Raw genomic sequence first — 16,681 nt, forward strand, 5'->3', positions numbered from 1 at the left:
TATTTGAATCTAATTCTCTCTCTCTCTCTCTCTCTCATATATATATATATATATATATATATATATATATATATATATATATATATATATATATATATATATATATATATATATATATATATATATATATATGGTAAAGTGAATATAACTGACAACCTTATATAAGCTTAGATACCTTACTCCATAATACTAGATCGGTTTGTATCATATTTACATTGCAATTGCCTAAGGTTCTTAAACTTCAACCCTATAACTAGATTACTTCTAAAATCTTTGGACTTTCAACAATATCTTTCTTTTACATCACGTCTTTCTATCAAATATCACCTGATGGGCTTCATATCCTACCGGTACAAATGAAAGGATGTAGGAGAAATATAATGATGAATTTCCAAATTTTTTGAAGTAAATTAAGTTTAGGGATGAACTTTAAGAACCTTGGATGATTGTAATGAAAATTTAATGTAAAATGACGTAGTTTGATGAGGTTAAGTACCTTATATAAGGTTGTTAGGTATATTCACTTAACCATATATATATATATATATATATATATATATATATATATATATATATATATATATATATATGTGTGTGTGTGTGTGTGTGTGTGTGGTTAGGTTATTGTATTCTAATTCTCTATTGTGTACATGTAGGATTCATTCTGGACCAATAGTTTTACTTATTTTAAGAAAGTAATTAATACACATTAATATTGAAAAAATAATGAGTATTAATTAAATCTTCAACATTTAATAAAAATAAATTATTTTCTTAAAATAACAAAAATAATTGGTCCAGAATCAATCCTACATGCACACAATAGATAGTAGAAAATTTGAACCTAACTATATATATATATATATATATATATATATATATATATATATATATATATATATATATATATATATATATATATATATATATATATATATATATATATGATCAAATTTTGACCACCTTATTAAAATAATAAAGAAAATAATAAAGGGTTGTGATTTTAAGGTACATGTTATTAAGATATACTAGCATGTATTGTATAATTAAACTTAATTAATTGTAACAGCAAATATGGAATCTTATAAAGAGAGAGAATTGAGATTTGTTTACATTTTAGGTAACTAAATAGAATTAATTAATAAAAATTAAATCAAATATACTATCTTATTCGATAAATTTAAAATAAATCCGACTTTTTGAGAATTCGACTTCATTCAATAAATATGAACATTTATTTTGAATCTTTCATTCTTAAAGAATTTTGATTTTTTCATTTTTGAAAATACGATTGCATTTAGTTGTGTTTTTATTCATTTATTCTTAAATAATACTATTTGTTGAGAAGTAATATTCTTAAAGAATACATCCATACATTAGACAATAACATATCATTTTTTCAGAAAAATATATAGCAATATAATGAAGAATATAGACTATAAAAAAGAAATATTTTATAACAAAAAACATTCTTGAAGTATATGTTTTTATTTTTTGATATACAACATTTTAAAAAATACACACAACCTTCTATACTATATTCTTTAAGAATTTGTCATCATTTTTGAAGAATATACAAAAAAAATATATATGTATCTAATACATTCTTGAAGAATTTTTCATCATTCTTGAAAAATATGTTTTTATTTTTTGATGGCTTTCATATGTATTTTATCTTTACATTTTCATGTATTTATATTCTTTTCAATTGTCTATATTTTTTGGTTGAGTTAATACTTGATGTTCTAAAAGGAACTTTGTCATTTTGTTTTGTTTTGTTATCAAATATTTGATGTTCTTACAAAAAAAAACTTCAACTTTATTGTACCATATCTAAATAAAAATGAAAATTAAGAATTATACAAATATTAAAAATAATTTGTTAATCATATTAAAAAAAAACCTAACACGTTACTATGTGTAAACTAGAAGGAACATTTTCTCATTACACATGTTATCTATTTCTTTGATATGTTCTTTAAAAAAAAAAAACTTAGCTCCAAATAAATTAAACCCTTATAGCCTATTTTTTCATCAAATCCATGGAAAAATCATATAATAAACAAGAGTCTTTAAAATAATTCCTTTACCAACATAGTGCACCTGTCTTGAAACATTTAAAACATAATAACAAGAATCAAAATCGAAATAAACAAAACTTACCTGACGTTTTGCTTTCAACGATTTAGATACCAAAAATCCGAAACAGTCAAAACCTTGAAGCAAACCAGAAAACAAAATTTCAAACACACAATGTTTTTCAAAAATCTCCAAGTCTAAATGTTTTTTGGAAATCTGATTAAGAAATTACCAAGTCAGAATAAGAAATTTGCAAGTACATTTAAAAACAATGTTGAGGTAAGAACACTTTCAAGAAAGAAAAAGCAAAACTAAAAATACAATAAATGAACTTGTAAAATGCATTCCTCCTCACATAATTTTCCAGTAAGTGTGAAGTCAAGTGAATCCTCCATCTGAGCGCAAGCCAGACATGCAAGTTCCCTAAACTTCATAAGATGTGGTTATTCTTGTAAGCCGTAGTTTTAGAAGAAAAAAAAAAGATGAAGAAGAAGATGTTTAATGAATGCGGATTTTATGAGCGAGAAAGGCATAACCCTAATTTCCCATTGATGAGCAATTGCCTTAAAGAATCAGTCCCATTTGGTAGAAATTAGACGTGTATGTGGCTGCCTAAGTGAAAAGAACATCATCAACTTCACTTTGGATCACTACCGCCGCCATTAATGACAACTTCGTTGCACCAGAATCGAACCAGCTGAAGCAGCATATATGCCCTCTTTATTTGCTAATGTCTTCCCTCTTTATCGTTCTTCTTTTCTGATTTCTATCCACAGTCGAACATGACACATATGTTTGATTTTCCCTTGATTGGAGTACACATTGCATTCACTTACATGATTTGGTGAAGAAGGTTGCATAGTATTCTAAGTGGATGAACGAGATATCAGTCTTACTTCTATAATTATAGGATGCTAATTAAGGTTATTTACTTAATTAAAGTTAAAAGTTGACTAATTTACCATTTTAAATGATTGGTCCAAATTTAACCATACACTCACACAATACTTATAATTTATATATGAATCTAACTCTCTCTCTCTTTCTCTCTCTCTCTCTCTATATATATATATATATATATATATATATATATATATATATATATATATATATATATATATATTCTAGGACACCTGTGGGAAGTTAATAAAATAACAATAGTAATTATTTTTAACATTTTATCAAAAATTATAAATTATTTTTATATGGATACCAGTGTTGCATCTTACTATTATTTATAATTTGATATCATTTTGTGTTGCTACTCGCAGCTATAAAACTAGAAATAAGAACCAAAGGTTCTTTGGTCTAGCGGTAACGAGTAACTTTATCAAATGAGATGCCATAGATTCAAATCTTATTAGAAGACTTAAGTGGTGTTTAAGATTAGATTAAGAGCAAAATAATTTATAGTTTCAAAATAATAATAATAATAATAATAAATAATCTAGAAATAAGAGACTTTCAACTTTTGGTTATTTTATGTTTTCATTGTTATCAAACATAGTTTTATTTGATTGGTTATTTATTTGGTTGATAATTATATTTTTAGTTTTAATCAAAGAATTTGAAATAGTCTTAATAATTTATTTGTTTGTTAATTTAATGTTAGTAACGATATATTTATATATTGTTTTCAAAATATGAGAACCTGCCATATGATATTATTAGTTATTTAATTGTATTTGATATTTGATGTTAAAGTTAATATTATACTCATATTTAGATGATATTAATGACTATCCGACCCGATAAAAAAAGTAATTTCGACAGGAAGATATGTTAAGCAACAAGGGAGTTAATAGACAAGAAGTGCAAATGCCGACTTTAATACAATGTTATATATATATATATATATATATATATATATATATATATATATATATATATATATATATATATATATATATATATATATATATATATATATATATATATATATATATATATATATTGTAGCACCTGGTTCCTGATACGTAAATCTTATTGAATATTTTCCTTCTTTTTAGCCTTGGACTCGGCGAGTCATAGGTCCGACTCGCCGAGTAAGGGCGGGACCCGAGACATGTTTAAGTTGGCGACTCGGCGAGTCCATATTCTGGACTCGGCGAGTCCATATTCTGGACTCGGTGAATCACCGCTGTTGGATGAAACCCTAAGTTTCAGGGGTTTGCACCCTATTTAAGTAACACATCCGCCCCAGGCCAGCCCCCATTCACCCCCCCCCCCCCCCCCCCGAGCTCCCAACCCTCGTTTAAGCTTGTTCTTTGAAGAGTTGAAGCATTTGTTGTGTGCTCTTGAAGGTTTTGAAGAAAAAGGGAAGTAGATCCAGAAGAAGGGAAGCCATCCAAGCACTATTGTGTTCTCTCAGCAGTTCCATTGAGGTATATCCCGTTTTTCCCCTGTTTCTATGCTTATTGCTTCATTTAAGACATTCTTGAGCCATTCCCCAAGCTTGTATGTGCTAAGTATTTCGTAATAAGTTGTTTGGCCCTTAGATCTAGGCATGATTGAGCTCCAAGAGCTCAGATCTGTAGCCTTTATGGACCCTCACTGCATGAAGACCTTGGATCTACCATTTTGAGTGCATTTTGAACCCTAAAACCCGTATTGGTGAATATCTACACGTAAAGTTGGAAACTTTACGTGTGATTCATGTTCTAGGAGTCCAGATCTGTGAATGGCATGGACTGGAATCGAGCAAATATGTGTATTTAGTGGTTGCATGGTAACGACTCGGCGAGTCGTTCATGTGACTCGACGAGTCTGTTTGCGAGTCTCCGAGTCGTCCCCTTTTTGTAGTGTCGAGTGTGAGCAGTGAGTCACAGGGTGTGACTCGGTGAGTTGGAAGCTAAACTCACCCATGGAAGGACTCGGCGAGTCCAAGGAAATCTTCATAGATCAAGAACAGACTCGGCGAGTTGTTCATACAACTCGGCGAGTCTCAGCATGAGTGTTCATCGGATGAAGATGAACTCGGCAAGTTGTTCATACAACTCGGCGAGTAGGATGAAGGGCTTGAACCTCAAGTTTAAAAGGAGAACTCGTCGAGTCAGCGCCCAACTCGACGAGTAGGGACGAGATTCAGGTCAAACGATTTGTTAGGGACTCGGCGAGTTGGCGAGCCAACTCGGCGAGTCGGGTCAACTGAAAGTTGACTCTGACTTTGTCTTATGACATGATCAGGGGTAAAATGGTCATTTTACCCAAAGGATAATTAGTAGTAATTGATTGAGTATGTTGTGGGAATTGCAGCCGGAGGATTACCGCAGCAGCAGCAGTAGACAGTCAGTTCCCAATCAGATCAACAGCTACTTTGAGGTGAGTTACCTTCCAGTAGCGGTGGGCCTACGGCCACAATGCCGGCCCACCAGTCGGAGTTCTTGTTAGATGATCGTCTTTGTGATATCATCTTGGTTTGCTACTACCTGATATGTTATGTGCTAGCATGATCTGTTTTATGTGATGGAATAGGGATCTGTTGTTAGGACCGAAGGGCAGTGCAGACACCCCAAAAATGTCTGACAATGTATGATGATATGTTTGCATGCTGGCTTGTTATGCTATACGCGATAGAGGTAGTAGTAGGGGACTAGTCCCCGAGGATCGGTTGTCAGGACCGACGGGTAGTCAGCACCCCAGAATGGCTTGACACGGGTAGGACGGCACCCTAGAATGGCCGCACTGGTAGTTGGCGCCCCAGAATGGCCATACCGGGTAGTCAGGCACCTCAGAATAGCCTGACAGTAATTGTATTATGTGTTTGCATGGTATGTGGTAGGTTGGGGGAACTCACTAAGCTTTGTGCTTACGTTTTTCAATTGTTGTTTCAGGTACTTCCTCAGCTAAGGGAAAGGAGCAGGCGCGGTAGCGACTCATCACACACGCACTCCTTAATCCGCATTTATGTGTTTTACCTGGGATTGATACTCTGATATTTTGATTGTTATCTGTTATGGATTTTAAACTTGGTTGTCAATGTGAAATGGTTTAACTAATTAATGTTTTAATTGTTAATGTTTTCTAAAGTAATGTTTTAAAAACAAAATTTTTAGACGTGAAAATTGGGTCGTTATATATATATATATATATATATATATATATATATATATATATATATATATATATATATATATATATATATATATATATATATATATATATATATATATAGTTATGTGTATATATAACCTCTAAGTATTGTGTGAGTATGTGACCAATTTTGGACCAATCATTTGAAATGGATGAATTAATTAAATTGAATAATATAATTATAATTTGTATTAATCAGTTAATTAAATAACCCTAATTAAAAGCCTATATTTATCGAAAGTTATCTAATATAGTTCATTCACTTTTTATGGAAGATTTCATCAACTTCTTCAATGGGTTTCTTTCCTGAATCCAGAATCGACCAAGTCATAGAAAGAAGAAAAACAATTGTACAGTGTAAATCGAGAAATCCAACATCGATCAAGCAAGAGCAAGATCTTGATACATTGTTATTGCATTTACAATTTTTTAATGATTTAAATCATATTTTCAATTTATGGTGGATCGAAATTGAGCATCATACGGATTTAAACATTTTCTTAACGCTGCATACAAAAATTATTAATTAATTATTTATTTTTCAAATGGATGGGGTTGCCTTTTCTCTGTCATAATAGCTAAAATCTCTTCAAAGTTGAAAGCCTTATTAATAGGATTACATAATCACTTTATTATAATTGAATTAACCAATTAGTGGTAATCAGTAAAAGATGTAAATTATGAATTAAATAATTCTTTATTAATCCTCTTTTCAAAAAAGAAACTTAAATGAATTCATACACAATATACTTTTGTTTAACATTAACACAATTTAAAGCTCCATTCTTGTTGTATGTAATATGGTGGTGAGAAAAATACAACAAAGTCTAAGTTTTTATCTTGGTATCCAACATTCATTCTTATTTTATTAATCTTACAGTTAATACCCTTAAAATGTATGAAGTGAATATCCTTAATGTGTATCACGCCAGGTTCCTTAATTATTGAAATTTCAATTTTTTATGCAATCTGTTTATTCATTCCTTTTATGGAACACATAAGAATGTCACGTGGAATAGAAATTGATTCATGAATGTAATAAGATATAATCGAACGCAGAACTGAAACAATTTTTTGAAGAATAGAAGGTAGAACAATTGCTTATTCTTGAAGAATTGAAGAAACAAATGAAACTAATTATTGGAGAATCGAACATAGAATTGAAACTGGTTCTTAAAGAATATAATACAAAAGAATGGATTGTAGAAGATCGAGAATGTCTATGACAAGAATGTTATTTTTATAACAATAAATATATGTATTGTATTTTTTTATATAAATATGTCAATCATTGTATCAAAAATGGATAAATTTTAAAAAGTAAAACTTTATTCTTTCAATAATTTCATTCTCATTTACACATGTACAAAAATTATTAAAGAATGCTTATAATAATTGGTAGTTTGAATTTATGATTAACTGATTGTCGATTCTTAAAATAATACAATATGGTCTTAATATGATTAATTTATATGACTTCGTATTCTTTAAAAATGTTAACTATAAAAAGATCTTTTAATTGAAATCATATTCTTTAAGAATGAAAACAAAATATAAGAGAACGAACTTGATGATTAACTTATATGAATTCGTATTCTTTAAAAAATTTAAAATAAAAAGATCTCTTAAGTGAAATCGTATTTTTTAAGAATTAACAATGAAAACAAAATATATGAGAATGAAATGGAACGTGTTGAATGAATTCGTATTCTCAGAAAATCAAATTTAGTTTGAATGTAATTCATAAAATCTGAAATTTGAAGTGATTTTTATTACTAAAATTGAATTAATTGCTAGGTAATTTTGATTTCTCTATCTTAATAAAATATCATATTTGCATTTATGATTAACTAAAATGTAATTATTTAGTACATGTCATCGCATGTTAACAACATGTAGCTTAAGATTATGACAGTTAATTCTTTTAATACGATGGTCAGAATTTAGTCGAACATTCACACAATATTTGTGTTTCATATTTGATCATTATATATATATATATATATATATATATATATATATATATATATATATATATATATATATATAGACACACACACACACATACATACATACTAGCCATTTACCCGTCAGCGCGGGTGTGAATAATTTCTTTTAAAAATTAGTTTCTAGAGGCAATTATATTTTTACGCAAATAGTTTTTACATCTGAAGAATTATACATAAGAGTCATGTTAGTAGAGACGAAATCAATTAGTTTCTTTTCGGCCAACAATAATTAGCTCTAATTTAGTGATACAGTTTCTTTACGACAAACATTGTATTTTTTAATGTATTCATTGTTTTTTGTATGTTGGATTCGTGTTTTCATATGCGATCTGTTGTGTCAAATTTTAGATCTACGGTTTTTTAGGGTTTGTGGAGGGATGGGAATCTACCGACCGCCAACATTCCAAACTAAAATTGTAGCTTCTTGATAAGCTCTCCAAAATGTGATGTTATAATTGGTTAGGTAAAAAAAAACTGAAAGTGAAAAGTTAAAATTATACTATATATTAAATTTATCTGCTCTTAGCTACAGTATTTTCTGCACCCTTTTGTCAAAATGCACCCTTCTAATATGGTGTTCTTGCTTTTGGGGTTTTTGCACCTTTTTAATTCGTTTCTTATGCATTTTGCCTTATCTATTTGTTTTTTTTTTCAGCTCTCCTTGCTGACGCCTTATTTTATATTATACGTGTCTTCTTCCTGGCTTCTACTTTCCACGTGGTTCTTTTTTGCTTCTTTCCCTTTCTTCTTCGATGAGCCTTCACCGACTTCCCTTTTCCTATGTCGTTCTTTTCTTTCCCAGGTAATCTCTTTCCCTTCTTTTTCTATTTTCTTTACATTGTCCTCCGTTTTTTACGTACGTCTTTTGTAATGGATGTTCGGGCAAAGTGGCCAGCTGCATCTTCTTCTTCCTCCTTTGCTCCTCGGTCTTGCAGGTCTCAACATCTCGATTTCTTTTTTGGCCTTCCTCAATATGTTGATTCTGGTGACTGCAGTTGTGTTTGTGAATTCTGTGGTGCCTATTTCTGGTATGTTGAAAGGGTTGCTAAGTTTTCGACACCTACTCATCCGAGGTATAGTCATTGTTGTTGGGATGGAGGTGTTGTTCTTCCATATCCTCCTGCATTTGACCCCAATTTCGTAGCCCTTTATCAAAATGTAAGTTTAATAAAGGATATTAGGGCATATAACAGCATGTTTTCCATGACTTCTTTTGGGGCGAATGTAGATCACACTGTTAATGAAGATCGTGGTCCTTATGTTTTTAAGATATCTGGGCAGATTTCTCATACGATTGGATCACTATCTCCGGATCCTGTAAAGGGTCTGAGGTTTCTTCAGCTCTATCTATTTGACACATAGCACGAAGTTCAAAATAGATTGAAGGTGATTGATGGTCCAAGGAAGAGGGATTTAGATGGTAATATTGTCCATTTTCTTGTAGGGTTCTTGGGGGCTAATAATGAATACGTACGAACATTTAAAATTGCTAAGATTATGGCGGATGAATGTAATCTAGACTTCTATGTAGTCCGTCTATTTAACAATGTGCCTGATCGTACATACGGGTTGCCCTCTCCTGGATCTTTAGGTTGTATAGTAACTGGTGATGATGCAACCTACACCACGTATGACATTGTTGTGTTTTCCCACTGGGGTCAACCTAAACGGATTAGTAAGCTTCATCCAAGTTATATGCCCTTGCAATACCCGCTATTGTTTCCATATGGTGAGGAAGGATGGTCTCCCCGTTTGAAGATGGGTAATCGGAGAGGAGCTACTGCAAAAAACCTTAATGTTAACATGTATTACACTTATTATATTCATGCTCGACGGCATATCTGGTCCCCCACACTTAATGCGTCTAGACTATTCCAACAATATTTAGTAGATGCGTACACGTGTATTGAAGAGAGCCGTCTTGAGTACATAACCAAACATCAGTCTAATCTTCGGAGCGATTATGTTAGTGGCCTGTATGACGCTCTATCAAAAGGAGACAGAGACACGCGTACTGTTGGGAAGCATGTTTTCTTACCTGCATCATTTACTGGTGGGCCTCGGTTTATGTATAGTCATTATCAGGACGCACTTTCGATTTGCAGAGTCTATGGGAATCCACAGTACTTCATTACATTTACCTGTAATGTAAAACGGCCTGAAATTACCCGCTATATGGAAACACATCGCCAAAGAGATGTTCATAGTCGGGCGGATATCATTGCTAGAATCTTCCACATAAAGGTCCATGAATTCATAGACTTTCTTAAGGCGGATAAACCTTTTGGAGCTGTCGATGCGTGTACGTTTTCTTTTTCTTTTGTATTGTATATGCCTTCTTTGTTTAACAACCCTTTTCTGCGGTTTTTGTTAACCGTTCTTATGTTTACCATAACAATTTACTTCAGCTTTTAAAAGTTTCCTATATCACCCCTCTTGGTTTTTGGGTTATTTTAAACACTGCCAGATTTCAGGTTTTTGTTCATAAGATTTAACACCTTCTTTTTTATAGAAAGTTCTAAAGCCTTCAGATACCACAGATGTATAGTCCATTCCCTGCTTTCCCATTTTGGTTAATCATCTATTTTCTGCATTTTTCATTAATGCTTCTTATGTATTTCTTTATCTGCTCCTGTGTCTGCTGTCCCATTTTTAATATTAGCTTTACGACGACCCCTAGATTCTCTTTTGAAGTCTCTATATAAGGTGAAAACTTATTACATTTAATGGACAACTTCTTACAGCACAGAGACCAGAATTAAAAGTATGGATTTCAAAAAGATTCCATTAACAGTAGTAGACTACATTTATACTAAATGTACAATTTTTATACCTATATACTTTTCTACTAAATATGCCTCTCTGCTAAGAATTTTAACTGTATCTCATATGTGACTGCATGTATGTCTTCTTTTCATTTCTATTTTATATCCCCTTTTGTATAACAACCGTTTTATGCTGTTTTTTCTACCCGTTCTTATGTTTACCATAATAATTTACTTCAGCTTTTAAAAGTTTCCCATATTACCCCTCTTCGTTTTTGGGTCCTTTTAAACATTGCCACATTTCCATTTTGGTTAATCATCTCTTTTCTGCAATTTTCATTAATGCTTCATATGTATTTCCTTATCTGGCCTTGTGTCTGCTGTCCCATTTTTAATATTAGCTTTACAATAACCCCTGGATTCTCTTTTGAAATCTCCATGTAAGATGAATTTTTTTTACATTTAATCTACACCTTCTTTCAGCACATAGGCCAGAATTAAAAGTATGAATTTCAAAAAGATTACATTAACAATAATAAACTACATTTATACTAAATGGACAATTTTTATACCTACAACCTTAACTGATAAAAATTTATCACCATTTATCCATATACATTGTAAATAAATAATCAATAATAATATTTATTATGTTTAGAAGAAGAGTTACTATTATCCTGTTCACATATCCTAATGTTTTTTAAATTGAGCTTTCAAAAATTTCCCATTTTACCCCTCAACAGATTTTTCCTGTTCACATATCCTAACGTTTTCATATGTATTTCCTTATCTGCCCTTGTGTCTGCTGTTCCATTTTTAATATTAGCTTTACAATAACCCCTGGATTCTCTTTTGAAGTCTCCGTGTAAGATGAAAATTTTTTACATTTAATCTACACCTTCTTTCAGCACATAGGCCAGAATTAAAAGTATGAATTTCAAAAAGATTACATTAACAATAATAGACTACATTTATACTAAATGGACAATTTTTATACCTATAGCCTTAACTGATAAAAATTTATCACCATTTCTTCATATACATTGTAAATACATAATCAATAATAATATTTATTATGTTTAGAATAAGAGTTACTATTATCCTGTTCACATATCCTAACGTTTTTTAAATTGGGCTTTCAAAACACTCCCATTTTACCCCTCAACAGATTTTTCCTTTTAGTTGTTTATCTCATTTGGATTATTGCCTGCTTTGCCTTTTCTTTAAACCATTTATTCCTCCTTTCTATTCTACTCATGAAAAAATTTTAAATATGAAAACACTCTATTGAAAATATCTACTGACGAAAATTCATCACCATTTATGTATGTACGTTGTAAATACATTATCAATAACAATAATTTCTATGTTTAGAATAAGATTTACCATTATCCTGTTCACATACCCAAACCTTTTTTAAATTAGACTGTCAAAACTTTCCTACTTTACCCCTCAATAGATTTTTATTTTTACTTTTTTTTATCTCATTTGGATTCTTCCCAACTGTGCCTTTCCTTTAAACCATTTACTCCTCATTTTTCTTCTATTGAAAATATGGACAAACTAATTTATTAAAACTATAAATCTTCTGAGTATTAAACTGTGCTACTGATGAAAGATTTTTAAATATGAAAACCACATCTATCTTTTCCTTAAATCAATTATTCATTAAAATTTTTTCTATCCTGATGTTACATCTTTATTTTGTTTTATTTAACTCACTTATCTTCTTTTTTTCTGTGTGTATGTCTATTTTTTTTTAGTATAATACTTTTTGTCAACTCACCAACTGAAAACTCTAAGCATACATTTTTTTTGTCACATTTTTCTCATAACCTTCACTTTCTGCTCAAAATACATTTCTTCCACATCTAAATTTTGTTGCTGCTTATTTTACCCGTACACAACTACAACATCTGTTTAACATACAATTTATTTTTCTTTTTTTTTTTCATCATCTATGTATATTCTTCATACGTTACCTTTTGACAATGCAGATTTGTACACCATTGAATTCCAAAAGAAAGGCCTTCCCCATTGCCATACTCTACTTTGGGTAAAGACAGCTGACAGAATAAGAACCACAGCTGATGTTGATACATATATCACAGCGGATCTGCCAGATCCTGTCACAGATTCGGAACTGTATGAGACAATAACTAGCTGTATGATATACGTCCCGTGTGGACTCCTCAACCTAAAAGCTACATGTATGAAAGATGGTAAATGCAGCAAGCGTTTCCTAAGCCCTTTCTTGATGCCACAGTGTTTGACACAGAACGATACGTTCGTTACAAACGTAACGTATCTGCGCACCATATAAATCAACATGGACAACTCATAGACAACGGATACATTATGCCTTACAATAGAAGACTTTCATCACGGTTCCGCGCACACATCAACGTTGAATATTGTGGATGGAACATGATGATAAAATACCTATTCAAATACATCTCGAAAGGAGCAGACCATGTTAGATACACAATCCAAAAAGCAGAACTACCCGATGAATCCACCTCTGTCACAATCTCTGGTAATCAGGACGCACCGCAGAATCCTAAAGTTCGATATGTGGACGAGGTGAAGAATTTCCTAGATGGTCGTTACATATGTCCACACGAAGCAGCATGGCGCATTCTAAACTTTCACATACACCATCGGCATCCGCCTGTTCAGGTTCTCTCTATACACGAAAAAAACATGCAACAACTACTGTTTAAGGAAGACTCGACAATACCTGAAGTGCTCTCGAACCCATATAACACCATCACAACTCTTATAGGGTGGTTTCGCAGCAATACAAGAGATCCAACAGGCTGTCACCTTACCTATCTAGAATACCCAAAAGCTTATAAATGGGAAAAGTCTTTCAAGTCGTGGAGCCCTCGGGTTGATGAGTCATCAAAGATGATAGGGCGGCTTGTCTTTGTCCATCCTACGTCAGGCGAATTATTTTATCTACATATGTTGCTTTGTCACCAAAAGGGTTGCACGTCTTTCTAAGACTTACGGACTGTCTCCGGTAGCATTTACCCAACCTTCAGAGCTGCTTGCAACGCACTAAACCTAATAGGCGACGACGCCGAATGGCTCACCGCATTCACTAAAGCATCCATCTGGGCAACTTCGCCACAACTTCGCTCTCTTTTCTGCCAACTTTTGCTTTTCTGCGAAGTTAGCAACCCGCAAACCCTGTGGGAATTCGCGTGTGAAAAAATGAAGGATGACTACTTACACACAATGAAAAGGGAAATGCCAGATAAGGATGTTGCCTCTTTTACGGACTTCATCCAGCAACAACTATTAAACAATCTAGATCACACCCTCCGTTCTTCCGTCCCATCTAAATCAATGGCTGTTTTCAGTCTCCTAGTTCCTTCAAATAAATTCGATGGTGTTTTACAAAATCGAATTCTGCTTGAAGAAATGAGTTATCACTCATTGTGTTGGATGAAGCACCTATGAGTGACAGAAGATGTTTCAAATTTCTGGACCGTTCACTTAGAGATGTATTAAATTGTGATGACCAGCTGTTTGGCGGCATATCTGTTCTTCTTGGTGGTGACTTCCGGCAAGCATTTCCCGTCCTACCAAAATCTACACGATCAGAGACTATTAGCTAAATTTACCGAGTTCATACCTATGGCGGTTCTTCAAAATCTATTTACTACGTAGGAACATGAGAGTTGACTCATCCGAAATAACCACTAATGGTTCGATGTCTGCATCAGCTTTTGCAACATGGTTGCTGCGCATCGGAGACGGAGTCATTGGTGTACCAGACAAGGACGACCCACAAGACTCAAGCTTTATCGAAATTCCAGATTCTCTCCTGATAAAACCAGGACCTGAGTCTTTGAAAACCCTAATACACTTTTTTTATGGAGACACCACACTTACAACCCCAACCGCGGTTGACCTTTCGGTGAAAGCAATTGTGTCACCTACGAATTATACAGCTGATGACATAAATGAACAGATCCTAAGGATGGTTACATCAGACGGAAGAACGTATAACAGTTTAGATACAATCCAACCAAATGGAAAATATACGTCAGATTTCGAAGGCCTATATCCGATTGAATACCTAAACCACCTAACCTTTCCAAGAATACCCCCGCATGAACTGAAACTTAAAATACATTGTCCAATAATGTTGTTACGAAACATCAACCAAAAACAAGGCTTATGTAATGGCACACGTATGATAGTTTCCCAGTTGCTACCAAACGTAATTGAAGCAAGTATCATGACTGGAACTTGCATGGGAAAACGTGTATACATACCACGTATAAAGTTTATACATAAATCACCAGACACACCGTTCACTTTCTCACGAAAACAGTTCCCATTGAAAGTATGCTATGCAATGACCATCAATAAGAGCCAAGGACAATCTTTGCATAGAATTGGAGTGTACTTACCACAACCCGTCTTTTCACACGGTCAACTTTATGTCGCCCTTTCCCGAGCAACGTCGCCAGATTTGATAAAAATACTCATACAAACTAACAGCCCAATACAAGAGAATCACACAAAAAACGTCGTTTTTAAAGATCTATTGCAGAAAGTTGCTACAACCGAGGTCTATCGTATCACTGCCAACCATCTTTCCCATATTTGCATACCGTTCCTCCACCATGATCGAAATTTTCTTTCTCTAACTTATTATCATTGTTATTATTTTTTCCCATCTTTCAAACGTCATTTATTATTATTATTATTATTTCCCATCAATCAAATGTCACACATTTCAATCATCTTTTTTACACATTGCACCTTATTCACATACGAACATAGCACTAATTCCCGTACATTTGTTGCAAGTAGACACTTGACATCATCGATGACCAACATCTCCAACCTTAAGACAGACGGGATCGGGGGTCCCTTACAAGTTAGGATACTACGGAAGTGGAAACATGATGTCCGACGCTATGAAACTTGGTACCTAGGTGTCAACAAATTTGTAAGTTGTTTCCAAATAAATCTATGGAAAATTTTATTTAATTTTCATACACTAACGACTCTACATTTCAATACCAGATGAGCACTCTTTAATTCTTACAAACTACAACTTCATTCTCCTACTCTTAACCCAAAATAATATCATTACATTTTTTCCCAAATAACAAAAATCTTATATTTGATTCATGTTTTGTTTTTATAGGGCGATGCCATACAGATTCTTGGCCAACGAACCAACCAGAGTTATATCGAATCTGTACTAAACGTCCTGGAATGTTACACAATATCAGATTACAGCTGCCCGAAGCTAGACAAATATCAAAAATTCCTTGAAAACGACTTCTACATTGACGTTGGACTGATGTCTGTGATTGAACACATTTCAGACACAGTAAGTATACCCAAAACTTGGTTCTGTTTCCTCACGAAAACAAATCTTATTGAACTCGGAGAAACACCCCCTACTACCCAGGTACTTCTCTCAACCCTCCACGTTATACAATATCTTTCTCTCATACGTTTACTTTTTACTTCTTTTCATACTATATCGGTGTACTATCGAAAATCAGAGACTACACGAAAATAGGTGGAGAATCATTCATCCTGCTTATACTAACAGACGAAAGGTATTTATCACAACTAACAAAATTCAATAACCATTACTCTTATATGGAACTAATACGAAACAACAATTTCAATGTATCAGTGGCAGTGAAATCGCAATCAATCTATGGAAGGACTGTATAGGAAATCCACAAAAGTTCG

General features: G+C 32.7%; 2 protein-coding genes across 2 annotated transcripts; both read left to right on the forward strand.

The window, feature by feature from the left end:
- The first annotated feature begins 9,050 nt into the window (after window positions 1-9,050).
- Window positions 9,051-14,571, forward strand: LOC145030043 (uncharacterized). The gene is made up of 4 exons (XM_078978478.1): window positions 9,051-9,504; window positions 9,625-10,482; window positions 12,943-13,090; window positions 14,373-14,571. Exons 1-4 carry the CDS (start codon window positions 9,051-9,053, stop codon window positions 14,569-14,571), a joined length of 1,659 nt encoding a protein of 552 aa, XP_078834604.1.
- Window positions 14,572-14,627: 56 nt separating this feature from the next.
- LOC145030044 (uncharacterized) lies at window positions 14,628-16,631 on the forward strand. Its single transcript, XM_078978479.1, has 4 exons — window positions 14,628-15,533; window positions 16,119-16,388; window positions 16,486-16,542; window positions 16,623-16,631. Exons 1-4 carry the CDS (start codon window positions 14,628-14,630, stop codon window positions 16,629-16,631), a joined length of 1,242 nt encoding a protein of 413 aa, XP_078834605.1.
- Window positions 16,632-16,681: the final 50 nt, after the last annotated feature.

This window comes from Lactuca saligna, chromosome 2, assembly GCF_052625555.1.
Source record: "Lactuca saligna cultivar CGN05327 chromosome 2, ASM5262555v1, whole genome shotgun sequence".
Taxonomy (NCBI): domain Eukaryota; kingdom Viridiplantae; phylum Streptophyta; class Magnoliopsida; order Asterales; family Asteraceae; genus Lactuca; species Lactuca saligna.